The 27,675-nt window shown below is 49.4% G+C and overlaps 2 protein-coding genes across 2 annotated transcripts; both read left to right on the top strand.

Moving 5' to 3' along the window:
- The first annotated feature begins 370 nt into the window (after positions 1-370).
- LOC120390530 (IgGFc-binding protein-like) lies at positions 371-13,888 on the top strand. The gene is made up of 7 exons (XM_039513259.1): positions 371-385; positions 1,909-2,482; positions 7,865-8,463; positions 10,951-11,515; positions 12,770-13,365; positions 13,530-13,776; positions 13,869-13,888. Exons 1-7 carry the CDS (start codon positions 371-373, stop codon positions 13,886-13,888), a joined length of 2,616 nt encoding a protein of 871 aa, XP_039369193.1.
- Positions 13,889-18,724: 4,836 nt separating this feature from the next.
- On the top strand, positions 18,725-27,001 carry LOC120390203 (kielin/chordin-like protein). The gene is made up of 3 exons (XM_039512629.1): positions 18,725-18,742; positions 21,077-21,363; positions 26,825-27,001. Exons 1-3 carry the CDS (start codon positions 18,731-18,733, stop codon positions 26,844-26,846), a joined length of 321 nt encoding a protein of 106 aa, XP_039368563.1. The 5' UTR covers positions 18,725-18,730; the 3' UTR covers positions 26,847-27,001.
- The last annotated feature ends 674 nt before the right edge of the window (positions 27,002-27,675 follow it).

The following is a 27,675-nucleotide window of genomic DNA, read 5'->3' as shown; positions in this document are numbered from 1 at the left end:
GGTGAGTTGTCTGGCTCAGTTCACTTTTTCACTTATAATTAGAACTGGGCATATTTTTTCAGATAAATACTTTATTGAACAAAAGAGGCATTTTCAGTCAATCGAAAACTAGTCATGAATTTGACACAGATGGTTTTAGCCAGTCACAAAATGGCTGAAGGAATTCCTGCATGGCCAGTTTTTAGTCCACTCTTTAGGGTTCTCAGCTGGGAAACAAAAGACCTGTGTTCAAATCCTACCTCTAGAACAGGCCCCAAATGCACCTTAGCAATTCCGCAAAAATTCAGCTTCGGTTCAATCCGAACCACTTTTTCTTTTTTGAAGCCGGCACCAAAATGAAAAATCAGCTACTCATCCCATTCTACACATAATGCAGTGTTGTTCTGTAAGTAGCCCTCCACCCAAACTGCGTGAAAAACGGCAGAAGTGGAGACAGCTGAGCAAAAATCAGCATTTCAGTCCCCCATGGAACCTCTGCATGTTTTAATGTTTGCTGCCATTGTAAATTGAGATGAAGTTGAAATATCAAAAATTTTCATGCAACGAAAGTTCCCAAACATTTTGATTCGGAAATGTCACATTTCTAATGTTTCAAAGTTCTCTGGAATCCACATGCATGCGCACATTGTCTAGAAACTTAGTATGTTTGTTCGAGGCCGGGGGTAGGGACAGGGGCGTGAATTTGGAGTCATTTGCCCATAAGAACAGCCATACTGGGTCAGACTAATGGGCCACCTAGACAGGTATCCTGTCTCTGACAGTGACCAGTGCCAGATACTTCTGGAAGTTTGAGGTTTAGGGACACTGGAGCATAGGGCTGTGTCCCTGACCCTCGTGGCTAATAGCCACTGATGGCCCTATCCTTCATGAATTTTTAGCAGATTCTTTGTTGAACCCAGTATACTTTTGAACTGCACAACATCCCCTGGCAACAAGTTCCACACATTAACTGTGTGTTGTGTGAAGAGGTACTTCCTCTTATTTGCATTAAACCTGCTGCCTATTAATTTCATCAGGTGACCCTCAGTTTTTGTGTTATCTGATGGGGTAAATAACACTTCTTTGCTCACTTTCTCCGCACCAGTCAGGATTTTATAGACCTCTACCATAGCCCTCCTTAGTCTTCTCTTTTCTAAGCTGAACAGTCCCAGTCTTTTAATCTCTCCTCCAGTAGAAGCTGTTCCACATCCCTAATCGTTTTTGTTTCTCTGCTCTGCACCTTTCCCAATTCCAATATACCTTTATTGAGATGGGGTGACCAGATCTGTGCAGAGGGATTCCAGAACCAAAGGGCTGGTCTCTCTGTTATGCTTCTCCTTGTGTCAAGTTTTTGTGCACACCCGCAGCTCAAACTATGGTACTGAATTGCCCTAAATTGAGTTTACCTGGTTGAATCTGACCTCAGGTGGGGTCCAGCTCCCAGTTCCAGGCTGAGCAGAGCAGTGTGGCCTAGTGGCTAAAGCATTCAAAAGACCTGAGTGTTATTGTTGGCATTGCCTGCTGAGTGATGGTGAGTGAGTCACTTCTCTGCTATGTGATCCAGTTTTCCCTTCTGTAAAATGGGGATTATGACACAGCCCCCCTTAGAAATGCACTTGAAGATCCACTACTGAAAAAGCATGATGTAAGAACTAGTGACCATTACTTTAACTTTTTATGTCCTAGTTTTGAGACATTTAAATTTAGCCACAGTCTAGATTCTGGAAGGGCACAAGGAAGCACTGGGTAATCTTAACCCTGCATTCACAAAGTTTTTTGGCAGTGAATTTCCCTTGTCTTTTGCCTTGGTTGGTTTTTTGGATATTTGTGGCAGTGAATCGTTACCCAGAGAGCTCACAGTGGCAATAAGAGCAGGTGTCGTGGAAAGAGCAATAATGCCTCCGTTTCTTCCCCCTTCTCTTTTGTTAGTTAAATGACAAGAGCGTCCACCTGCCGGTCACCCTGGAGGCTGGGAAAATCAAGCTCTCCCAGAGCGAGAGACGTCCCGTCCTGCAGACGGATTTTGGGCTCCAGGTGCGGTATGACAGCGACTGGGCTGTGATCGTGACTCTCGCCAGCAGCTATTTTGGGAACACTTGCGGGCTGTGTGGGAACTTCAACGGTGACACTGACGATGAAGGGACGCTCTCCAACGGCACCAAAGCCTCTTCCGTCCTGGCCTGGCTTGATAGCTGGAGAGTGGAGGACTCAGACCCCTCCTGCAGGGATTCCTGCCAGGGGAAATGTCCGGTGTGTGAGGAGAGCAAGAGGCAGCTCTATGGGGGGGACAGTCACTGTGGGGGGATCAGCAAAGCGCCAGGAGGGCCCTTCAGAGAGTGTCACCCCAGAGTGAACCCCGACGAGTTCTTCCACAGCTGCGTCTACAACGTGTGTCTGAATGAGGGCGACAAGAGCATCCTGTGCCAGGCGCTGGAGGCCTATGCGGACGCCTGCCGGGAGCACGGAGTCACTGTCTACGACTGGAGGACGCCCTCCGGCTGTGGTGAGCGCAGCATCTTGTTTTCCTTATTGATATGGGAGGGAATAGGGCTAATCTGTCGTTTTCCCCTGTTGACGGGGGGGGGGGAGGGATGTGAGTGTGGGGAGGGAATGTGCAGGATACTGGGGCATTGGGGTCATGATTGACACCAAGGGGAGAGCGCCTCCTGCTGAGCTTCTGCCCTGCCCCCTGCAGCATGGCACCCACAACCGAACCCCCTGTCCTGCCCCCTGCTGCACGGCTCCCATGACCGAACCCATTGCCCAGCCCCCTGCAGCACGGTGCCCCCTACTGAACCCCCTGCCCTGCCCCCTGCAGCATGGCACCCACGACTGAACCCCCTGCCCTGCCCCCTGCTGCACGGCACCCACGACTGAACCTCCTGCCCTGCCCCCTGCGGCACGGCACCCACCGCCACCCCCCCTGCCCTGCCCCCTGCAGCACGGCACCTATGACTGAACCCCCTGCCCTGCCCCCTGCAGCACGGCACCCAAGACAGAACCCCATGCCCAGCCCACTGCGGCGAGGTGCCCACGACCGAACCCAGTGCCCAGCCCCCTGCAGCACGGTGCCCCCTCCGGAACCCCCTGCCCTGCCCCCTGCAGCACGGCACCCATGACTGAACCCCCTGCCCTGCCCCCTGCTGCACAGCTCCCACGACCGAACCCATTGCCCAGCCCTCTGCAGCATGGTGCCCCCTACTGAACCCCCTGCCCTGCCCCCTGTGGCACGGCACCCACTGCCAAGCCCCCTGCCCTGCCCCCTGCAGCACGGTGCCCCCTACTGAACCCCCGGCCCTGCCCCCTGCCGCAAGGCACCCACGACTGAACCACCTGCCCTGCCCCTGCAGCACGGTGCCCCTACTGAACCCCTGCCCTGCCCCTGCAGCACGGCACCTACGTCTGAACCCCCTGCCCTGCCCCCTGCTGCACGGCACCCACGACTGAACCCCCTGCCCTGCCCCCTGTTGCACGGCTCCCACTGCCTATCCCCCTGCCCTGCCCCCTGCAGCACGGCACCTATGACTGAACCCCCTGCCCTGCCCCCTGCTGCACAGCTCCCACGACAGAACCCGGTGCCCAGCCCTCTGCAGCATGGGGCCCCCTACTGACCCCCCTGCCCAGCCCCTGCAGCATGGCACCCACGACTGAACCCCTGCCCTGCCCCTGCAGCACGGCGCCCCTACTGAACCCCTGCCCTGCCCCCTGCTGCATGGAACCCACGACTGAACCCCCTGCCCTGCCCCCTGCAGCACGGCACCCACTGCCAAACCCCCTGCCCCAACCCCTACGGCACAGCACCCACTGCCAAAACTCCTGCCCCACCCCCTGCAGCACGGTGGCCCCTACTGAACCTCCCTGCCCCATCCCCTGCAGCACAGTGCCTCCTACTGAACCCCCTGTCCCAATCCCTGTGCTCCTGTGGGCCAGGATGGTCGTGCTCTGGGGTGAGTAATCCAAGGCTCACAAAAGCACCTCTTCAGGGAGTGCAGAGGAGCCTCAGCAGGGGACACTGTGCTACAGGGAGTGGGGCGGGGCCTCAGCAGGGGGCACTGTGCTCCTGGAAGCAGGGTGGGGGCTTAGCAGGAGGTGTCATGCTCCAAGAAGTGCAGAGGGGGCTCAGCAGGGGGCGCTGTGCTGTGTGAAGGGGGCGGGGGCTCAGCAGGGGGCGCTGTGCTGCAGGGAGCAGGGTGGGAGCTCTCTAGGGGGCGCCGTGCTGCAGGGAGCAGGGTGGGAGCTCCGTAGGGGGCGCTGTGCTGCAGGAAGCAGGGTGGGAGCTCCGTAGGGGGCATGGTGCTGCAGGGAGTTGGCGGGGGGAGGCTAAGCAGTGGTTTCTGTGCTCCAGGGATTGCGAAGGGGGCACTGTGCTGCGGGGAGTGAGGGGTGCTCTGTAGAGGACATCGTCCTGCAGAGAGCAGGGTGGGGGGACTTATTTGAGGTTGCGCTTCCCTTACAATCAGTGCTGATCCAAGCAGAGCTGGGGACTAAACCCAGGTTGCCTGAGCCCCATCTAGGGCCTTGACCGCAAGACCCTTGTTCCTCGTTTTCCCAGCTCTCCGAACACTTGGCAATAACAGACCATGGATTGGTCTTAGTGCTTTAATTCACGGCAATGGCCATGACTGTCTTTATAAACCATTCAGCCTCCCCCGGCTCTATTCACTGCATGCTGAGTTGTAATGGAGCTGGCACCAAATGACAATAACCCCTTTCATCACAGCGTGTGATGGGCTCCTGTACCAATTTCCAAACAAGCCCCTTTGTGCTTTCCCCCACGCTGCCCTGTATGGTTGGCAGGAGCTCCCCGCAAACCTTCACAAAGCCAGAACATTCTCCACCTTCAAATCCTGCCACAAGGACTATGAAAATCTTGACAATGGTTACGGTGTTGGTCATCTGACAACCCACCATACTGAGAGATGTCTCATTGGCTGTTCCCTGGTGCTCCACCTCTGTCTGTATCCAACTGCAGTTGCTTTTCTTATACTTAGATCACACACTCATCTTTTTGTTCTGTGGTCCATGATCAGTAATGCGACCCCTATAACAACAGCTGTCTTCTCCTTCCACTTGTCTCTCCAGGCATGCCTAACATTCCTCTCAGTGTGGTACCTGGGAAAATTCGGAGGTCTTCCGCTCCGCGCCTTCTCGGAAGAGAATTCATCACAGCCTTCATGCAGAACGGCTTACAACAAACACTCAAGAGCGACTTCCGGCTACTCATCACAGGCTACGCCCCGGCCACATTGATCACCATCTCCATGAAGAAGCCGGCGCTCAGGGTGCCTGTCCAGGTGAATGCCGGCCAGACCGCAACGGTGTTAATCCCACCCGATGCTGAAATGGTAGGGGCCAAAGTCTTTGACAACACAGTCGTTGTCCGGGCTGACAATGATGTCTCTGTCCTCTCTCTTAATTCCAAACCCAACTCGGCTGACACCACCCCCATCTACCCAGTGCACAGCTTGGGAACAGAGTATTACGTTGTCACACCGACCATGGGTACAGATCGCTATGGGGAGGTTGCCATTGTGGCCTGGGAGGGCCCCACCACAGTTGATGTGTACCTGAAAGGGGCTGTCATTTTCCAAGGAAAGACGCACCTCGGAGGGAGCAGGCTCACCATCAAGCTGGAGGCAAATCAGGCTGCCCAGCTTCAGAGCCCAGTGGACATATCTGGCACCAAAATCATTTCCCAGAAGCCTGTGGCTGTTTACGTTGGACACACCTGCGTGACAAGATTCAACCAGTGTGACCATGTATCCGAGCAGCTCCTGCCTGTCTCTAGCTGGGGGACCACCTTCATCGTGCCCCCGTTGTCCTTTGAGATGCAGGGTGATATCATCTACATCTCCACCTCCCAAGCAACTGAGGTGGAAGTTCAAGCTGGGATGAGCAAGAGCAGCATGAGGCTGCCAGCTGAGAATGCTGTGCAGTACAGAACTGTAAGCTCCAATGCCTTGTACTTCTCCACTAGTGCTGGGATCCAAGTCATCTTCTTCTGTGATGGTGGCACCAAAGGAAACATCAGATATGACCCCTTCTTCATGGCCATCCCAGCTGTCTCAAGCTACTGCCAGTCCTATCACATCTACGGGCACAACGAGTTTGAGAACTACGCGCTGATCATCGTCAAGACATCGGAGTCCGCGGGGGTCACCGTTGATAAGAGACCACTGCGTCATGTCCTGTGGAAGCCAGTTCCAGGCACAGAATATTCTTGGGCTGAATACAGCCTTGGCAAAGGGTTCCAAGTCCATAAAGTGGAGCACGCCAGCTCCCCCTTCGGCCTGCTGAGCATTGGGATCGGAAACCAGAAGGCGTACGGCTCCCCAGCCATTTGTGCCAGCGGTGAGTATGGTGTTGTATATCCTGTCCACCTCTTCCTAGCACCCTCCTTCTCTCCCCTTGATTCAGCCTCAGGATAGTTCTCCATAAATATGTCAGAGAGATAAACACCAGGGTGGGAGAGGAGTCATTTAAGGGTCAATGCTGGCACAAGAACAAATGACTATAAACTGGCCATGAATAAGTTTAGGCTTGAAATTAAATGAAGGTTTCTAACCACCAGAGGAGTGAAGTTCTGGAACAGCCTACAAAAGGGGAGAAGTGGGGACAAAAAACCTAACTTGTTTTGAGACTGAGCTTGATACGTTTATGGAGGGGATGGTATGATGAGACTGCTCACAATGACACGTGGCCCATCAGTGACTGCTGATAGTAAATGTCTCCAACGGCCGGTGATGGGAGACTAGATGGACACTGAATCCTCTGCCATGGCCCCTGAAGCACAGCGCCCCCTACTGAACTCCCTGCCCCAACCCCTGCAGAAGGTGCCCACGACTGAACCACCTACCCCAACCCCTGTAGCACAGCGCCCCACTGAGCGACCTGCCCTGCCCCCTGCAGCACAGCACCCCCTACTGAACCCTCTGCCCCATACCCTGCTGCACAGTGCCCCTATTGAATCCCCCGCCCCTTGCAGCATGAGTCCCCCTACTGAACCCCCTGTCCTACCCTCTGTAGCACGGTGCCCACTAGTGAGCCCATCACCACTATCTCCTGTGGCACCATGTCCCTCTACTGAGCCCCCTGCCCGGCTTCCTACAGCACTAAGTTATTTTTACACCCAATCTCTGCTTCTCCTTAGCTGCTGAGATCTGCCTGGCTCCTAGTGCCAGGAGCTTTGGCTGCAGACACGCAGAGAACAGTGAATATTGTGCATGACCTTTCATTGTCTGCATAGAATCATAGAATAGAATCATAGAATCATAGAATCTCAGGGTTGGAAGGGACCTCAGGAGGTCATCTAGTCCAACCCCCTGCTCAAAGCAGGACCAAACCCAACTAAATCATCCCAGCCAGGGCTTTGTCAAGCCTGACCTTAAAAACCTCTAAGGAAGGAGATTCCACCACCTCCCTAGGTAACCCATTCCAGTTCTTCACCACCCTACTAGTAAAAAAGTTTTTCCTAATGCCCAACCTAAACCTCCCCCTCTGCAACTTGAGACCATTACTCCTTGTTCTGTCTTCTTCTACCACTGAGAACAGTCTAGATCCATCCTCTTTGGAACCCCCTTTCAGGTAGTTGAAAGCAGCTATCAAATCCCCCCTCATTCTTCTCTTCTGCAGACTAAACAATCCCAGTTTCCTCAGCCTCTCCTCATAAGTCATGTGCTCCAGCCCCCTAATCATTTTTGTTGCCCTCCGCTGGACTCTTATGGGAATTAATTCCCTGGCCCATCCCTGTTGGCTCGTACAGCATCCTGCAAAGTGGATAATGCACTGGCTGCTGCTCACATGTACGAATCTGTCTGTAGTGCTCACTGTCTCTAGATAGGTTATTTAGTTCACTGCAATCTCCCCCTTTCTGACCCCCTGACAGTCCTGCCCTGCCCTGAGAACAGCCACTACGAGGCCTGTGGGAACGCCTGCCCAGCCAGCTGCTCTGACCGAACTGCCCCCTCCTCCTGCCGGGAGCCCTGCGCAGAGACCTGCCAGTGTAACGATGGTTACGTTCTGAGTGCCGATCAGTGTGTCCCTGTGGAGAGCTGTGGATGTGACTACAATGGCCACTACTACAAACCTAATGAGGAGTTCTGGGCTGATGAGAACTGCCACTCTCGATGCAGGTGTGACCCCAGCCTGGGCACGGTGGTTTGCCAGGAAACCAGCTGTAAGAGCAATGAAAGATGCGTCATTGTGAATGGTGCCCACCGCTGTAAGGCAACTACCTACTCCACCTGCATAGGTACTGGAGACCCTCACTACACCACCTTTGATGGGAAGAAGTATGATTTCATGGGCACTTGCATCTACCAGTTCGCGGCTCTCTGCTCCGAAGACCCCACACTCACCCCATTCAACGTCAAAGTGGAGAACAACCACCGAGGCAGCAAGGCCGTGTCCTTCACCAAAACAGTGACCTTAGAGGTTTACAATGTGACCATCAGCATGAGCCAGGATCATCCACGCAAGATCCAGGTAACGATGCAGAGTCATTATTGGGATCGCTTGCAGGGCTGAAATCTTGCTGTCTAGTCTATATCCAGAAAACACAACCCAGGTGGTTTCCATCTTCCCATACCAGAGTTTGAACTAGTTGAATATTTTCACATACAAATATTTGGTTGAAAAATGACCTATTTTCAGTGGGAAGAAATTCATGAAAATGATTAAATTTGGGGTGAAATTATTTCGTTTTTGAAAAAAATGTTTGATGGGCACTAGAAATGCAAACTGGATCCACTTTGTATTTCATCCTCCTTTCTTTTTTATTGTCACATTTGGTCCCCTTTGTTTCAGGTTGCTCAGCCCTGCTGCCACTGTCATAGTCATTGAAATGTGGGGCTATGTGGGACCTTGAGAGGTCCATCTGAGTCAACCTTTTGTTTCAAAGTGTCATTTTGAAACGATGTTCCAAATGTTTTGTTCAACCTGATTAAACGTGCCAGGGGGGTTCGTTTCGGTGAGAAAACCTGGACAGTTCAGTTGCGGTTTAAAACCAATTGAATTTGGGGTGTATTTTTTAGATTCAGCCTCCGAACACTACTGTTAACACTCAGAGGAGAATCTACCGAGTGTTTGATCCAAATGTCCAAGCTCCTGAGTTCTGCAGCCCTTGTGCCATCAGCAAAATTCTTTGTCTTTGCCCTGACACCCTGGAGTAGAGGAGAGGCTAGCCAAGTCCTTTCAGCAAACGTTGAGGTCCCAAATGGTGCCCTCAGTTGTTATACCCTATTTGAGGGTTCACGAGAGGAAGACAGCCTATTATTTCTATTGGATTTCCCAAATGAGCTCCTGGGTTTCAGCTTTCTCCACTTCTCTGTTGTTTCTATCAGTCTCCAGTAGCTGCTGCCAAGCTGTCCTTCAGTGGCTCAAGAACATGAGTACCAACATCAGGCAGACTGCTAAGGGCACAGACCACAAACTGGTTGTGAGTTCTGTACTTAGATTTCACCCACCAAGTGTAAACTCCAAACACACTACAACAGCCTAACCATGGAGTCACAGCCAGTCCCTGTGGGTACTCCAGTCTGTCTGCTACCTTGTGATAGATGGTCACTTACACCAAAAATCACAACCACATTCAGGCTGCTGCCACTCCCAAAGGACCTGTCACTTATCCCAGGCAGCCAATCCTATAATAAACTATCTAAAGATTTATTATAAAGGAAACTAGGGAGTTATTGCTAAGGTTAAAGCAGGTAAACATAGATACACAAACGAGTTACAATCTTAACTTTCAAAAGGTAATAGAAGCTGTTGTAATAAGCAAGTTCTATGTCCTCTAGGCTAAGCGAAGCCAGGCTAAGCACTGGGGATCTCTTGCTTATACCTAGTAAACCTTGCCCCTCAGAGTCCAAGCAGCATAAAGATACAGGTCCTTCTTTTTAGGGGGTGTTATCCCCAACCTCCTTTACAGATTCAGCTGATGGGAAGAATCCATTTGCATGACTCACCTTCGGGGGAAAGGGCAGGTGCCAAAGAGCAGCGCAACAAAGTCTTTTGTCCTCTTAATCATTACGTAATAGTCTGTGTGGTATCGATGGGCCTTCCGTGTTGGCCAGCACCTTTTGTTGGAGACCAGCACTTCACACTAGTTAATGTCACGCTCATGTCTGGTGATTTACACAGTAACAGAGGCTCACACTGCAAATGCTCAAATATTGCCTTACCATATGGGATACAGATGCTATAGGTGAGATTAACGCAGGCAGCAACTCATAAGCATTCAATAGCGTCTAAATACTAAACACATTCTTACAATTCTATCACCTCTTTTACCAACACCAACACTCCGGTGAACCAGACTGATTCCAGCTACATATGTGTCAGTATTCAAGTGAGGCTTGGGTACCTTGGCATGATCTGCCAGCATTGCACCTCTAGTGATGGGGGCTCCATGACCTCCCTTGGAAGCGTATTGCAGAGTTTAACACCCCTTCTTTTTCCTAATATCTAATCTCAATCTCCCTGCTGCAGATTAAGCCCATTGCTTTTTATCCTACCTTCTGTGGACATGAAGAACAATCCATCCCTGTCCTCTTTATAACAGTCCTTACCATATTTCAAGACTATCAGGTTCCCCCTCAGTCTTCTTTTCTCAAGACTCAACATGTCCAGTTTTTTACACAGGAGGATGGGAGCATGAAGCAGCCAAACTATAACTCCCAAGAGTCACCACCATCGCATTTTGGCATAGAAGTATTTCACATTTCAATTTTTCACAGAAAACTTGAAATTTTCCCTGTGGAGTTAAAAAAAGGAAAATGTGATTGGTTCTAGGCAGGTATCCCCCCTCTGGCTCCTAGATAAGCTTCTTGGAGCTCCCTGTTCAAAGAGTTTTATGAAACATTCAATTCTTGAGGTAGGTGGTCCAGGCTGCTCCATCTAAGGGTATGTGGAAGTATTGCAAGCTCTGTGCATGCAGGAATAGACCATTGACTGTCCATGCCATGTCTTTTCCAGGTGGATGGTGTTTTTGTGGACCTGCCCTTCTCCCACCAGCGCAAGTTCAAGGCCTACATCAGTGGCATTCATGGTTTCATCAAGACCGATTTCGACCTGAGAGTGAGCTTTGACTGGTACAGCTACGCCAGGGTCATCATACCCAATATGTACGCCAACGCTGTCTGCGGCCTCTGTGGCAATGCCAATCAGGACCCCAGCGACGATCTGACTATGAAGAATGGAACTCAGACATCTGATGAGATTCAGTTTGCTGACAGCTGGAAGGTTGGTGACGTCCCGGGGTGCTCAGACATCTGCACCGGGGACTGCTCAGTCTGCAGTGAGGCTCAGAAACAAACCTACGAGGGAGACCAGTATTGTGCGGTCCTCACCCAACAGAACGGGCCATTCAGACAGTGCCATGGGGCCATCAAACCAGCCCCCTTCTTTGATGATTGTGTCTTTGACACCTGCCAGTACAAGGGTCATCGTGACACTCTCTGCAGTGCAATCAGTGCCTATGTGACAGCCTGCCAGGCCAGGGGCATCCAGATAGGGCAGTGGAGATCGGCCTCATTCTGCAGTAAGTGTCATTTCCTGAACATGTTGCTATAAGTTTAATACAATCACAAACTGGCCAGCGAGCACATGCACCAGCACCCTCTGCTGGGTGGAATCAGAACCGCTCATCCATGTGTCATAGGCTGAGCCTTTCAAAAAACAGGGGGAGTGGGGACATTTAATAAAAAAAACCCTAAATATTCACATTTGTTTGTATTTTGCAGGGCTCATAATGTAACAATTTTTCATTTTTCCAATTTTCTTTGTGATTTTTATTAGAATTTTGGACATTTCAAAATTTCATTTTTCCTTTTGTTCTCTGTTTTTAGTCATAGTGCAATAAAATTAATTATATCCAGGTTCTTTTTCTCCACTTTTCTTGTTTTCTTTTTTACCCCTTTTATTACTCTGAAAATTTCAAAACTGCTCACGAGTCACAGAGAGTTTCATTTTTATTCTTTTTTCAAAGTGGAGGAAGTTTTGAAAAGTGTAATAAGGAAAAATGAGAAAAATGGAGGGGGGGGGAGACACCAAGTTAGACATTATTCCTTGTACTGCAAATGAAACATTTTGAAATGGTCAAAGCAGCATCTTTTGAGTGACCAGATCAGAACTGGGTTCAGATTATTGCACTGTGACAATGCTAAAGATTTCAGCTTTTTGCACCATTTCAAAAAGGGCCAAAATTCAGAATCTCAAACTCTTGCGGGAGGGAAAAATTGTTTTCTGCCCAGCATTAGAGAAAACACGGACTGTGTCTTCAAAAATCAGATAAATCTAGTAGAGAACCACAGCCACATGACAATAAATTGCTAGGGATATGGTGATTTCATGGTGTCATGACGAGGGAGAGTTAAAGCACTTTGGTTGTCCTAATTGTTCATTTCCATTCCTCCACACTTTTGGGTTGCTTTTCAGTTTAACGTTAACTCTCAATTTCCTGGGTTTACAGTGCCTGGTGGTAGGATAATTACAACACCCTTGTAATGCATTTTACCTTAAATTACTGATATGTATTCTCAGCCTTAGCTCCATTTAACAAGTTCTGTCTAGTAACTGATATTATTATTGCTGTTGTTGACTGCACCCTGCTCTAACCATTAGACTCTGCTCCACTTCCAGAGCTAGGAAGATAACTCAGTAGTCCTGGATCCCAGCCCCCCCTGCTCTAACCCACTAGACCCCACTGCCCTCCCAGAGCAGTAAGCACCACATCTTTTCCCAGACTTCTTGGTGTTAACAGAGATCTGCATGCTCAATCCAATGTCTCCTGCAGGCCTCACCTGTCCCCAGAACTCTCACTACGAGTTCTGTGGGAGCAGCTGTCCTGCCACCTGCCACAGACCCTCGGCTCCGGACAGCTGCGAGGAGCCCTGTGTGGAAGGGTGTTTCTGCGACGCCGGATTCATCCTCAGCGGAGACCGGTGCGTCCCCATCACGCAGTGCGGCTGTGTGCACCAGGGCAGGTACTACCAGAAGGGAGAAGAGTTCTACACCAGCGCCTCCTGCCAGGAGCGGTGCCAGTGCCAAGAGAACGGGGTCGTCGAGTGCCAGGAGGCCTCCTGTGGAGCCAATGAGGAGTGCAAGGTGGAGAACGGAGTCCTGGGCTGCCACCCGATGGAGTATGGAACCTGCATAGTCTCCGGTGACCCTCACTACATCTCATTTGATGGACAGGCCTTCGACATCCAGGGCTCTTGCGCTTACACCTTAGCCAAGGTCTGCAGCAGTGACCCCCGGCTGGTGGAATTTTCCGTGGTGGTTGAGAACGAGAGCATTGGTGGTGGCCGTGTGGCTCAGACGAGGGCAGTGGTGGTCTCTGTGCATGGTTACACCATCTCCCTGGAGAGGGGGAGGAAGTGGAAGGTGGAGGTAAGTCCCCGCTTGAGATTAGTCTCATTGAAGCCAACTGAGTGACTCACACCATTTGTGATCCTGGTGTGTGTGTGTGTGTGTGTGTGTGTGTGTGTGTAAAACCAGGAAACCGCTGCTGAGTCCCCACTAGTGACAGGTGAATTTCCCTCTCATTTGCACAGGTGGACGGGGAGCTCTACACTCTCCCACTGGCTATGGACGATGGGAAACTTCAGATCAACCAGGAAGGGAACAACATCATTGTCCAGTCTGTCTCTGGCCTCCAAGTCTTTTATGACACTGCCTCCTACCTCCTAGTGTCCATCCCCAGCACCTGCAAGGGACACATGTGCGGCTTGTGCGGCAATTTCAATGGTGACAAAAATGATGACTTCCTGCTGCCCAATGGAAAGAGCACTCAACGTCTGAGTGAGTTTGTCGCCTCCTGGAAGGTGCCTGTTGATGGTGCCATGTGTTCCGATGGCTGCGGTGAGAGATGCCCCATCTGTGATGGGGCCCAGACAGCACCATACCAGTCTGAGCACTCCTGTGGGCTGATCAGAGCCACCTCAGGTCCCTTCAGAGATTGTCACTCGCTGGTCAGCCCTGCTGAGTACTTCAACCACTGTCTCCACGACATGTGTGCTACCAACGGGACGGGAGAGACCCTCTGCCAGAGCCTCCAGGCCTACGCGGCCGCATGCCAGACAACTGGAGCCAAGATCAGAGCCTGGAGAACAGCCTCCTTCTGCCGTGAGTTTATAGAGCAACCTACAGCCCTGGTCTTTCCATTGGCTTCATTTCAAGCCCATTAGCCCCAGAGGATTTTTTCCCCTGACGGCAACTTAGAGCTCAGGTTTATTATATCTTCAGGTGTTTGCAGACCCTCTGTAGCCACATCATCTGCAGCATGACTGATTGCAATTTACGCACCTGTGTTTTTGATTGGTTTTGTCCAGCCAGACCACCCTTGGGTCAGATCTCCATGGGTCTTTGGGTCAGGATTGGAAGAACGTCGGTGACCCAATGGGGGACACACTGTCCTCTGGCTCTGACTCCAATGTCTGGTGCTCTGGGACACTGCAGTAAATGCTACGGTTAAGCCATATCTGAGGTGATCCCACCACTGAGTCAACCCACCGCAGCACCCAGCTCTGAGCTAGGTGGCACTGTGCTAGACAGTGTAACTATGTCTCCAGTGGAAATTATTTTTAAACCTTCACTCCATCCCCTTTCTCTCTTGCTTCTCTCTCTCCAGCCCTTGCCTGCCCACTCAACAGCCACTATGAGCTGTGCACCAAGTCCTGTGATTTCACCTGTGCTGGCTTGTCTGCCCCTGCTCAGTGCACCCAGAATTGCTTTGAAGGCTGCCAGTGCAATACTGGCTACATGTTCGATGGGGAGGGGTGCGTGTCCATGGACAGGTGCGGCTGCATGCACGATGGACGCTACATCAAGGTGGGTCCTGGCTGTCCTGTGTAGTTGGTGCCCTCAGAGCCTTAGAATAACAGTGCAGAATTGGTAAAAAGTATATGAGTTTTCTAAGAGTTTCCAGTGGACTCCACCAATAGAGAATGGAGTCCATTAGTATGCTTCAGTCTTCACGGATGAGAATGTTAGGGAGATTCCCAAACCCAAGCTGGCCTTTGCAGGTGACAAATCTGAGGAATTGTCACAGATTGAAGAGTAACTAGTGGAGGTTTTGGAATTAATTGATAAACTTAACAGTAACAAGTCACCGGGACCAGATTGCATTCATCCAAGAGTTCTGAAAGAACTCAAATGTGAAATTACGGAACTATTAACTATGGTTTGTAACCTGTCCTTTAAATCGGCTTCTGTACCCAATGACTGGAAGATAGCTAATGTAATGTAACACTAATATTTAAAAGGGCTCTAGAGGTGATCTCGGCAATTACAGACCGGTCAGTCTAACATCAGTACTGGGCAAATTAGTTGAAACAATAGTAAAGAATAACATTGTCAGACACATAAAAGAACAAATTGTTGGGAAAAAGTCAACATGGTTTCTGTAAAAGGAAATTATGTCTAACTAATCTATTAGAGTTCTTCAAAGGGGTCAACAAACATGTGGACAAGGGGGATCCAGTGGACATAGTGCACTTAGATTTCCAGAAAGCCTTTGACATGGTCCCTCACCAAAGGCTTTTATGTAAATTAAGTTGTCATGAGAAAATCCTTTCATTGACTGAGACCTGGTTAAAAGACAGGGAACAAAGAGTAGGAATGAATGGTAATTTTTTAGACTGGAGAGGGGTAACTAGTGGTGTTCCCCAAGGGTCAGTCCCAGGACCAATCCTATTCAACTTATTCATAAATGATCTGGAGAAAGGGGTAAACAGTGAGGTGGCAAAGTTTGCAGACAATACTGAACTGCTCAAGCTAGTTAAGACCAAAGCAGACTGAAGAACTTCAAAAAGATCTCACAAAACTAAGTTATTGGGCAACAAAATGGCAAATGAAATTTAATGTGGATAAATGTAAAGTAATGCATATTGGGGAAAAATAACCCCAACTATACATACAATATGACGGGGGCTAATTTAGCTACAACTAATCAGGAAAGAGATCTTGGCGTCATTGTGGATAGTTCTCTGAAGACGTCCATGCAGTGTGCAGTGGCAGTCAAAAAAGCAAACAGGATGTTAGGAATCATTCAAAAGGGATAGAGAATAAGATGGAGAATATCTTATTGCCCTGTGATGGGGTTGGGACTCACCACTGTGGCGCCTCCCGCTGGTTGCTCTGGGAATTAGCTCAGTCCTTGGAGGAGTGCCCTCTGCCGGTGGTGTCTCGTCCGTTGTCTGTTCTTTGCTGGTGTCTGGACCTGCGTTGCTCCCTCCTCGGCGGTGTCCTCTTCAGGCCACTGCCCTCCGGCAGTGCCCCCTAGTCCATCCTCACCCCCTTATGGGGCGGGGATCAGCAACAGTCTTTGAACTGACCTCCGTGGCCAACCACAACCTGCAAAATCTAGCCCCTTGTCGCAAGGGCCGGTTGCAGTTTGTTTCAGCCCCCTACTGCATGGCCAGGTGCAGTACAAGGGGGAAGGGGGGAACCGAGGCCCACCTACTATTCTGGGTCCCAACCCAGGGACCCTTTAGTGGCAGCCTCCCTGATCTCCTTCTCTCCCCTTGTCCATATGTCCCTGGGCCACTTCCCCTTTGGCCCATTTGCACTGGCTAGGCCCTTCCCTCAGGGCCTGCAGCCTGGCAGGTAGCGTCTGGAGTTCCCTTCCACTCCCCTGAGCCTGCCCAGCACTGCACTGTCCCTGGTGCTAGTCTCCTGCTCTGGAGACAGACCTTCCCCCATGAAGGTCTGGGAAAGACTCCCTTTGGGCAGCCTTTATATATGGCCCAGCTGAGCCCCGATTGGCTGTCTCCAATCACAGCCCTGATTGGCTCTCAGTAAGCCCTTTCCTGATTGGCTGCTGGCCTGCGCAGCCTCTCTGGCCTCCTCTAGCCCCCTCTCACATGGGGGTGGGGCAGCCACCCCACCACATGCCCTTATATAAATCCATGGTATGCCCACATCTTGAATACTGCATACAGATGTGGTCTCATCTCAAAAAAGATATACTAGCATTAGAAAAGGTTCAGAGAAGGGCAACTAAAATGATTTGGGATTTGGAACGGGTCCCATATGAGGAGAGATTAAAGAGGCTAGGACTCTTCAGCTTGGAAAAGAGGAGACTAAGGGGCAATATGATAGAGGTATATAAAATCATGAGTGGTGTGGAGAAAGTGAATAAGGAAAAGTTATTTACTCGTTCCTATAATATAAGAACTAGGGGCCACTAAATGAAATTAATGGGCAGCAGATTTAAACAAATAAAAGGAAGTTCTTCTTTACACAGCGCACAGTCAACCTGTGGAACTCCTTGCCCGAGGAGGTTGTGAAGGCTAGGACTATAACAAGGTTTAAAAGAGAACTAGATAAATTCATGGAGGTTAAGTCCGTTAATGGCTATTAGCCGGGATGGGTAAGGAATGGTGTCCCTAGCCTCCGTTTGTCAGAGGGTGGATATGGATGGCAAGAGAGAAATCACTTGACTATTACCTGTTAGGTTCACTCCCTCTGGGACACCTGACATTGGTCACTGTGGGTAGACAGGATACTGGACTGGATGGACCTTTGATCTGACCCAGTATGGCCATTCTTATGTTCTTATGACAGACCTAGGTTTCATTTTTCCATCTTCATTTCCTGGTCTTTGATTTTCGTTTACGGTTCTCATTCTATTCAGATGTCATTTCGGTGGCCCGTCATCATGATCTGTTATTGTGGCCCTCCTTCTTGGCTGTGGTTGGTCATCACCTTCTTCTGTTATCTTTTCCTTCATCATGCTTATCCTTTATACGTTCTCCTTTACTGTGCCTGCCCTGTCTATTTAAATGTTAAGCTCTTTGGGGCGTTGGCTCTCTCACTGTATGTTTGTACAGTGTCTGGCACAATGAAGCCTCATTCTTGACTGGCCCCTAGGCACTACCATAATAAATACAAAATAATTGTCCTGGTTTCTTGAGTCATGTCCATTGTCTTTTGTCTTTTCCTTCTTTCTTGGGTCATTGACATTATTCTTTGTCGTTCCTTCTTTCTTGGGTCACCACTTTTGTCTTTTCCTTATTTATGTGGGAGTCACTATCATCCTTTAATTGCTTGTTTCCTTGATCTTCACAGTCCATCCGTTGTCTTTTCCTTCTTCCGTTGATTGGTATCCTCTTTGGTTGACATTATCATCATTTAAAGTTTCAGTGTTTCTTTGATCCTCACCATTGTCCTGTATCTTCTCCTTGTTTCTTGGGTCATTGCCTTTGTCTTTCTGTTCTTTATTTGGTCATTATCGTCATCCTTTGTCTTTCCCCATCTGGTCTTTTGTCTCCTCTTGGTGAGAGTTTCCCTAGGTATTCTAACACTTTTGCTGTTGATCTTTGGAGGCTAATATCTGACCTAACAGAAAGTTTTAGAAAGTTGTTTATTTTGGAATTTCCCTCAGTCCAGGGAGAGTGTCATCTCCAGTGACTGCTCAGAGAAATGCACTTGCCACCCATCAGGTGGGCTCATCTGTGAGAAAAACAGCTGCCCCACTGGAGAGATCTGCGTGCTCAGGGATGGGAAGCATGGATGCGTGAAACAGGAAGGCCGGTGCATGGTCTCTCCGGGTGCTTACCTCACCACCTTTGATGGTGCCAAGGGGAAACTCCTCTACAGTGGGACGTACAAAGTGGCCTCGCTCTGTGACGAGAGCTCTCCTGCCTGGTTCAAGGTGGTGGTAGACATCAGCGAATGCACCAATGACGGAATACCAGCTTGTGCGGCCATCTTTGTTTTTTTCCGAGAAGCTCTTATCACTGTGAACAATAACATGGAGACCTGGGTAAGAGGGGGTCGGGTTGGAACATGCTGAGCCAAGGGGGCAAAAGCTTCCAACATCAGTTGGATCCCAAGTGAAAAATCCTTCATTCTGATCTAGTGTCTCAAAGGCCTTGATAAATATTAGTGAATTAATCCCCATAACCCCTACCTGGGACTAAAGTAAGGGGCAGGAAGGGGGAAATACCAGAGCTTGTTGGGAATTTTCCAACAAAATGTTTTTTTCATCAGGAAATATGAATTTGTCAAAACTGAATCTTTTTGGGAGGGTCAATTTCAATAAATCTCCCAAATCAAAAAACTGTTGAAAAATTTGTAAAGAAATTGTTGAAATGTCCCATTTTGACCTTTTCTAAATGACAAGTTTCAGTTTTCAGTTCAAAACAACTTCTCCTTTAGAAATGTTAGTTAATTTATAAAAACAAAAAAAGTTTAAACATTTTTAAAAATCTAAATCAAAATGAATCATTTCAAAATTATGGAAATGAAACATTTCACTTGATCTGATCCAAAAGAATTTTCAGATTATCATGTTTTTTTCAACATTTTGACTTTTCTTCCCATTTCAGGATGGCAAAAAAATGTCAAAATCTCCATTATTTTCATGGAATGAGACAACAATTTCCCTCTCAGCTCTTGAAAATAGAGATCCCCATGTCTTCTGAAAGAAAAGGACATGGCCCTATCTCTCTCTAGCTCTTTGAGCAGGGGGTTGGACTAGATGATCTCCTGAGGTCCCGTCCAACCCTGATATTCTATGATTCTATGAACGTACCATTCCCTATTGCTCTTGGTGACTGCAAGGAGATCTCCCACTATGGTTTCAATCTGCTTTGACCATTGAATGGGACAGGCCTTAGTATCCCCAGAAACTCAGGCATAAACTGATCAAATGTCTTGCCAAGGTCAAATAGGGAGTCAGCTGAGCAGTTGGGAATAGAACCCAGGAGTCCTGACTACAAGCTCTCCTTGCTCTAACCACCAGACCCCTCCCAGAACCCAGAAGTCCCCCAGCAGCTGCATCCACTAGATCTTATTCTAGACCCCATTGACTTGTAACAGGGCCCATGGACTCTAGCTCAGCCCCTGCTGTTCCATCTCACTCACCCCCACATCCCCCTGCTCTCCCCCAGGGGACAGCGAGTTGTATGGGCCCGTGGTGCCTGGGCTCCAGCAATATTTGGAGCCTGGGAGCCTGGCTTCACCAATGTTTGGGGCCGGGTCTCTCCCCTGGCCCCACTTGCTGCCCATGCGCGTGCGCGCACACACACACACACCCCGCCAGGCCCCAGAGCGCCCCTGCCTCTCCCCTGCAGCTCCAGGCTGACTCTGATCTGCCAGCTCCCCGGCATCAACTGATGCTGCAGAGTCCTAGTGCCCCCCATCCACTAGTGGCAGGGCAGGCTGCCCTTAGCCTGCCCTTCTGCCTTGGACCCTTCCCTTTTCCAGCAGGACTCTCCACCAGCAGAGGGGGTCTCCCCGCCCGTGCTCCTGCCCCATGCTGGGCAAGGGGCAGCCCCACCCCCAGTGAGGCTACAGTGAGGAGCAGCAACAGGGAAGGAGGTGCACATGTGATGGAAGCCCTCCCCGGCACCCACCACATGGGAGGCAAGGGGGCTTCCTGGACCTGAGAGGGGTCTTAGGAGCATGTGCAGTGACAGTGGTGCAGAGTGAGTGTGCTGCCAGGGGGAGAGGGGGACCCCTCCCCCAGAGCTCACTGATACTGGTGTGGAGAGGGCTGGGGGAAGTCCTCCTCTCTGGCCCCAGCCCTGGGGCAGCCTGCCTGCACCCCAAACTCATCCCTAGCCCTGCCCCACCCCAGAGTCCGCACCCCTAGCCAGATTCCTCACCCCAACCCTCGGCCCCAACCCTGAGCATCTCCAACACCCCAAACCCCTTATCCCCAGCCCAACTCCACAGCCCTCACCCCTGCACCTCCTCCCATCCCCAAACTCCCTCCCAGAGCCTGCACCCCCTCCCCCTTCCCACGCACCCCCTCCCAGAGCCTGCACCCAAACTCCATCCCAGAGCCTGCACCCCCACCCCCTGCCCCAGCCCGGCGCTTGCACCCAGCACCCAAACTCCATCCCAAAGCCTGCATCCCAGACCCCCTTCCCCACCCAAACTCCCTCCCAGAGCCTGTACCCCTGCTTCACCCTAATCTCCAGCCCCAGCCCAGAGCCTGCACCCCAGACCTCCCCCCCACAACCAAACTCCCTCCCAGAGCCTTAGGAAGGTGTGGGGTGGAGTTTTGGGAGGGTGGGTTCTGGGCACCACCAAAATTTCTACAAACCTGCCACCCCTGCTCTCCCCTGACCTCCCCATCTGTGCTTTCCAGGTGAACGGGCGCTCAGTGCAGCTCCCGGCGAACGTCTCCGATGCTGTGTCTGTGATCGAGTCTCAGGGCGGCGTGGCCGTGGTCCAGGCCTCGGGGATGCAAGTTCTGTTCAGCCCCAGTGGGGAGGTGACGCTGAGGGTGGGCGAGAGCCTGGCTAACAAGCTGTGCGCACCCTGCGGGAACTTCAATGGCGACGTCTCCGATGACCTGCAGCTGCCCAGCGGGCAAATCGTGGGGAACATCGCCGAGGTCATCGACGCCTGGAAGGCCAGAGACTTTTTAGGATGGTGAGTGGCTCTGCAGATGTGGCTTGTTCAGTCAGTGCCTAGCAATGACTGATTGTAGTTGGGATACAGAGTTGGGCTGGTTGTATAAACCCTGGGTACTAGCAGAGTGTAGGGACAATCCTGTCCTGGGACTAGCGGGCTGTAGTAGATGGGGATTCAATGGGGCTTCTCCATCTATTTTGATTCTGTCCACATTGACTGAGACACAAAGGCAAGATGCGTCTCTGGCTGGTAAGTGACCTGCTCTTTTTAATACATCACGGCATCAGCTCTGCATACATCTGATGGTTTAACTGCGCTGGTTTCATCAACTCTAATTGTTTTACAATAACGTTTTCTGTGATTTAATTTCCTAGGTTTTTATTAATGCTTAAGCATGGGGTCGGAGGCTGGGCAAAAGGTTGGAACTGATCTATGAAGGGAGTAAAAGGGAGAATAGAGCCAACCCATTTAATTGTAAATGTCTTTTAGACCAAACTAGAAATTTCCATGGACAATATTTGCTTTGGTCAAAACTGTTTGGGTAGTTTAGGAAAAATGTTTGAAACTAACCTGACTGAAAAATGTTTAAAAAGGTTATTTTGTTTGGAGGCCATTTTCCCCCCATTTGGTTATTTCACCCCTTTCTTTTCCTTTTCTACTGGAAAAATGGGAAAAAAGGGAGGAGTAAAAAAACAAAAAGAAACACAATGTTTGCAATTTGAAATGAAATTTAAAAAAATGAATTTTTTCTTTGAAACAATTCCCAGAAATTTTTAAAAACAAAATGTGTTTCTTTTGTGATTTTTCATTTAAATTAAAATGTAATTTTAGTAGGAGAGCCCCTGATGACATTATTTTGTTCATCAGCAATAGCACATCAACAAACCTCTTTCCCATTGTAGGGTAAAATCAGATGGAATAGCATAGACCCTGACAGAGAAATCTTGTATGTTCACATAGTCCCTCAAGCTTATTTGCAGATAGTCCATCGTATCTAGGGACATAGGACTGGACAGAACCTCCTGGGCCATTGTGTCCAGTCCCTGCTATCACAGGCCACCATGTCCTATAATTCCAGTCATAAATTCATATAAATTCATAATTCATCCAATTCATAAATGTATTAAGCTCCATCTAACACTAATTAGGTTGTTTGCCCTCATTCCTTCCAAAATGTCACTCTCCTAGAAATCTTCTGCTAATCTCCAGCCTAAATCTGTTCATGTCCATTTTATCCCCATTTGTTCTGGTGCCAACATTGTCCTTTAGCTTCAATAGTTCCTCCCCCTCCCTGATGTTTAGTCCTTGATGCATCTACAGAGGGCAATCATATCCCCTCTCATCCCGTGTTTTAAGCTAAAGAAACCAAGCTCTTTCAGTCTCTGCTCATAAGATAGGCCCCATTCCCCCTGATCATCCTCGCACCCATCTTCTGCACCTGTTCCAGTTTGAACTGATCTTTCCTGAGCAAGGGTAACCAGGATCTTTCCTGGACACAGTATTCCAGATGAAGTCTTCTCAATTCCTTATACAATGGCGCTAATACTTCCCAGGTGCACACAGTCCATCAGGTTTATGTGCATGACCCATCAGTATCAATAGTGGAATGTCAAGTCAGAGATGGTATTACCTCAGTGTAGGCCATTTATGAGCTCATTCCTGGTATTGGGTCCAGTTCAGAGGTCCACACTTAAAAGAGAGATGCTGACAACTTGAAAAGGTTCAGAAAAGAGCTACAAGAGAAGAGATGGGCAGGAAATATTTCCTGCCCTGCAAAACTTGTCAAGATTTCAACAAATTTCCCATTCCACATTGCGACAAAACCAAGACCTTTCAAAGTGTTTCATGGAGAGAAAGCTCCTCCCTAGATTACCCAGTAGCCTGTGGATTAAGACACTTGCCTGCAAAATAGATGACCCACGTTCAAGTCTCTGCTCTGTCGTTCCCCAGCATCCCAGGTGATTGCCCTCCCCACCAGACTCTTGGCTATTCTGGGGCAGATCTTTTTCTGGTTTTGGCCAGAAATTCCATCCTGGACCTGAGAAAACTATCTCAACAAAAAATGTGTTGTTACTTGTTCATTCCCATGAAAAGTTTTGGTTTTGGCCAGTCAGCATTTTCTGAAGAAAACCTGTTTTGTCATAAAATCCCTGACCAGTTCTGCATGAGAATAATCCAGTCAGGAAATCCCACCCTAGGGTGAGAGACTAAAGGAGCTGTATCTATCTCACTTAGCCAACAAAGGCTAAGAGGTGACTTAATCATGGTTTGTATGGAGCTCCTCTAGAAGGAGGAGATTTCTGACCAGAGAGGGCTCTTTGATCCGGTAGAAAAAGGCAGAATGAGATCCAGGGGTTAGAACCTGAAGCAAGACAAATTTAGGCTGGAAATAAGGCACGGATTTTAAGAGTGAGCAGAATTAACTGTTGGAACAGCTGACCTAGGGATGGGACAGACTGTCCTTTACTTGCAGTCTGTGGGTCAAGACTGGAAGTCCTTTTAAAAGCTATGCTATAGCTCTAACAAGATGTTATGGGATTGATGGGAAAATTACTGGGTAAGATTCTCTGGCCAGTTCGAGCCAGGTAAAACTAGATAATGGTCCCTTTTGGCCCTAGAATCTATGAATCATGCTTATTTGTACACATGCTTTTGCACACAGAGTGTATCTATTTTACAAGCATACAACCATTATGGTTTGGACATATGGCCCATCAAACTTATGTGTACAGCACGTAACTTTTAGATGCATGAGCACATAATTTATCTGTGCAGCACCTAATGTTTATCCACTGGTTCATAAAAGTTCAGTTACGATGAAAAATGGTGACAAATTATCAGAAATTCCCCCCCCCCAAATTTATTTGTTACCACAAATCTATTCAAGATAAACCTCACCAGTAAATCTTGCATGGGTAGACAACTTGTTTAAAAGATGTGTCAACAAAGAAAGATTCCAAGGACTGCTTTTAGCAAGAGTACAATTTCACAGGCTTTTGATTAGAAATACGTAGTACATAGAGAAACCAAACAACAAAGTTATGGAGAATTCAACCTACACTAAAAGAACTTTATGTTTCCACAATCAAACCCTCAAAAAGTTAGGAAATGCCAGTATTAAGGTGGCCTGTGTAATCTTAATCCCCCGGTGGGGAGGGATAGCTCAGTGGCTTGAGCATTGGCCTGCTAAACCCAGTGTTGTGAGCTCAGTCCTTGAGGGGGGGCCTTTTGGGGATTTAGTTGGGGATTGGTCCTGCTTTGAGCAGGGGGTTGGACTAGATAATCTCCTGAGGTCCCTTCCAACCCTGATATTCTATGATATGTATTAGGATCTTTAATTCCATGATCACAGACAATTTGTACCTGGTTATTCAATGCCCAGATTGGACCTGCTCAGGGATGAATCAGGGTTGTGTAGAGAGAGAGAGATTGTTGTGTGTAGGACCCCTGGCCTCATTGATGGCAGAAGTTGGAAGGTGTGCATTATCTGAAGGGTGTCCTTAGGCCTACCCAAAACTAAAGGCCCTCCCCCTTGGTCACTATGTCCAGGCTCCAATTAATTAAGGGGGATTGGAAGATTTGTAGAGCATGAGGCAAGGGACTGAAGGAAAAGAACACAGGGTCTTGGGGTGTGAATGCTGCCCTGGAGAATTGGATTCTATCCCTGCCTCTGCCTATGTGATGTAAGCCACTTAACCCATTGTTCTCCTAGGGGGTCACTAACTCCAGGTTTCTCATTTTCTGGGTGTCTGATTTGAGACCTTGGGTCTGATTTGCAGAGGTGCTGCACACTCCCAGCCGTAACTGAGATCAAGCGCACCTGGGCTTTGACCGTAGACAGAGGTCATATGGAAATGCTCAGCACTCTGGAAAACCATCGCAAATTGGGCATCCAGAATTAGTAGACACTTTTTGACAATTTTGGCCTTAAGTCTCTGTCCTTCAGTTCCTTATCTGTACAACAGGGAGGGTAGTGCCACCTCTCCCCACAGGGACTGGGTGTGGAAAAATCCATTCATGACTGCGAAGCACTCGGAAACGATTAGTCCAAGTGCCCTGGAATGCCCAAGAGGATGTAAAGAACTCTTGAATAACTCCCCATTCACTGACAGCAGTGGGGATCCTGTGGAGAATCATAGAATATCAGGGTTAGAAGGGACCTCAGGAGGTCATCTAGTCCAACCCCCTGCTCATCCCAGTTTTACAGTGGGAAACTGAGGCACAGAAATAAAGTGGAACAGAACCCCAAGCCCTCTCGTTCCAACTGCTACAGCCCACTTCTGTCCCAGAGCCAGGACTAGAACCCAGACATTGTGACTCCTAGCTCCCCCCTACTCTAGGTACTAGACACCACTGCTCCCACAGAGCCAGGGACAGAACCCAGGAGTCCTGGCTCCCAGCCCCCCTGCTCTAACCCACCAGACGCCTCTCCTCTGCCCAAGTGGAGAATAAAAGACTGCATCACAATAATGCGTATGCAAAAGGGGGCTGAATTAAGTTTTTACAGGGCCACCTTAACTGTGGCATTTCCTAAGTTTTGACCCCGTTACTTAGTAACCTTACTGCTCTTTTAGGGTAGCTTTTGTGTGTGATATAGGTAGATCTATAGCCAGTCGCTCAGCCCACCCTCCTGTAATGTAAACATATACCACCAGAATGTGGCAGTGAGGGGAGTATTACCCCCCACCCCCGTCCTGATTTTCCACACTTGCTGTCTGGTCACCCTAGAGCCTGGTCTCTCAGCAAATGTCACAAACAGCACTCTTCTCCCCTATCCTGCCGGAAGTGAAAAGGCTCAGCTTGGAGAGGGGCGTTATCTGATGGGGCTGCTGCCCCTTCAGCCCTATAGCCCCCTCCAACCTAGCAGGGCCTGAGCCTGTCCACAAACTGAGCCCTGCTCCCTTGTGGGTGGAGTTTCCTTTCCCATTCCCAGCCAGGCCTCTCCCACAAGGGGTGGAGCTACCCCATCTATGTGTCAGTGGGGCTGAGCTGCGGGATTTGAGTGGTGGAGGGAGTGGCCATTCTCAGCAGCTCCCTACATGAAATGGGAGACTGGGGGTGAGGGAGGAGGGGTGGCTGTGAAGCAAGATGGCACCAGTGCTAAGGGGGCAGCTGGTCACGGGGATTGGGTGTAGGGTTACTGGGGGCAGAAGAACATGGCACCTGGGAGTTCAGAAACGGGGAGAGGGCAGGGCCAGGCCAGCCAGCACCACCTATTCAGGGAACTGGGATCGTCTGCCTCCCAAACTGGACAAAACTGGTGCCGAGTCCTGGGGATGGGAGGGGAAGCAGTGCCAGAATCTTTGCCTCCCCTTCCTGGGGTGAGCTGGGTGGGAAGAGCCAGCTCAGGGGCGTGGGGAGAAGCAGAGCGGTCTAGGCGGCCAAGAGAGTCCCAGGAGGACGTACACAGGAGCTCTGTTACAAGGAGACAGCCAGGGCATCCGTCCCAGCTCATGCCCGGCCGTGTTTTCTCTTCTAGCCACGCTTCTAACATCGTGTGAGCTGACCTGGGAGCTCCGTCGGTCCCTGCACATTAGACGGCGCCAGCATGGGTTTGGCCCAGGAATTCCCACTACACAGAGTGCTGGAGGCAGCTGGGACTCACCGGGCCATGCGTGTGGCTGAAACCCTGGGCTGATGTGTACAGAGCTGTGTGAGGGAACTCGGTGCACCACTTTTCCAGCTTTGGATATCTCAGCCTAGACACACACACACGCATGCGCACACTCACGCAAACATGCATTGTATAGAGCTAGCTACCGTCAGGGTTGAATTATCAAAAGCATCCAAGAGAATTAGGCACTAGAGCTGGTTTAAATTTTTTGGCCAAAACTACAGAATTGGTGACACCAAAATGTTCCACAAATTTGTGTCGATTTTTGCCAAATTGCTCATTAAGAAAAAAATCCAAGCAAAAAACAAAGGGCTTTGTCTTGATGTTTTCAAAACAAAATGTTTCAATTTTAATTTCAAAATTTTATTTTTTTTTATTTTCTAAAAATCCCAAAACATTTTGAAGTGGTCAAAATTTAAATGAAATGGTTCATTTGAAGCCCAAACAATTCTTGTTCAACTTTTCAATGAGCCAAAAGTGACAAAAAGTTGCATTTTCGGTCCAACCTGGAACAGTTTCCCCCCTTGACTTTTCAAAATTGTAAATGAACCAACAAATCAATTATTTGCCCATCTCTATTAGGCTCACAGACTTTAAGGCCAGAAGGGACCAACATGATCATCTAGTCTGATCTGCACTTCACAAGCCACAGAATCTCATCCACCAACTCCTGCAACAGACCTATAACCTCTGGCTGAGTTACTGACATCCTCAAA

The sequence above is a fragment of the Mauremys reevesii genome, linkage group 24 (assembly GCF_016161935.1).
Source record: "Mauremys reevesii isolate NIE-2019 linkage group 24, ASM1616193v1, whole genome shotgun sequence".
Classification (NCBI taxonomy): Eukaryota; Metazoa; Chordata; order Testudines; family Geoemydidae; genus Mauremys; species Mauremys reevesii.
The sequence above is the reverse complement of the archived record's forward strand: the minus strand, read 5'-3'. Positions and strand labels throughout refer to the sequence as shown.

Coding starts and splice junctions, on each gene's coding strand:
- LOC120390530 (XM_039513259.1), top strand. Junction 2,483..7,864: donor GAGGACGCCCTCCGGCTGTG/GTGAGCGCAGCA, acceptor ACCCCCTGACAG/TCCTGCCCTGCCCTGAGAAC. Junction 13,777..13,868: donor AAAGAGCACTCAACGTCTGA/GTGAGTTTGTCG, acceptor GATGGGGCCCAG/ACAGCACCATACCAGTCTGA.
- LOC120390203 (XM_039512629.1), top strand. Junction 21,364..26,824: donor GCCAGAGACTTTTTAGGATG/GTGAGTGGCTCT, acceptor TTTCTCTTCTAG/CCACGCTTCTAACATCGTGT.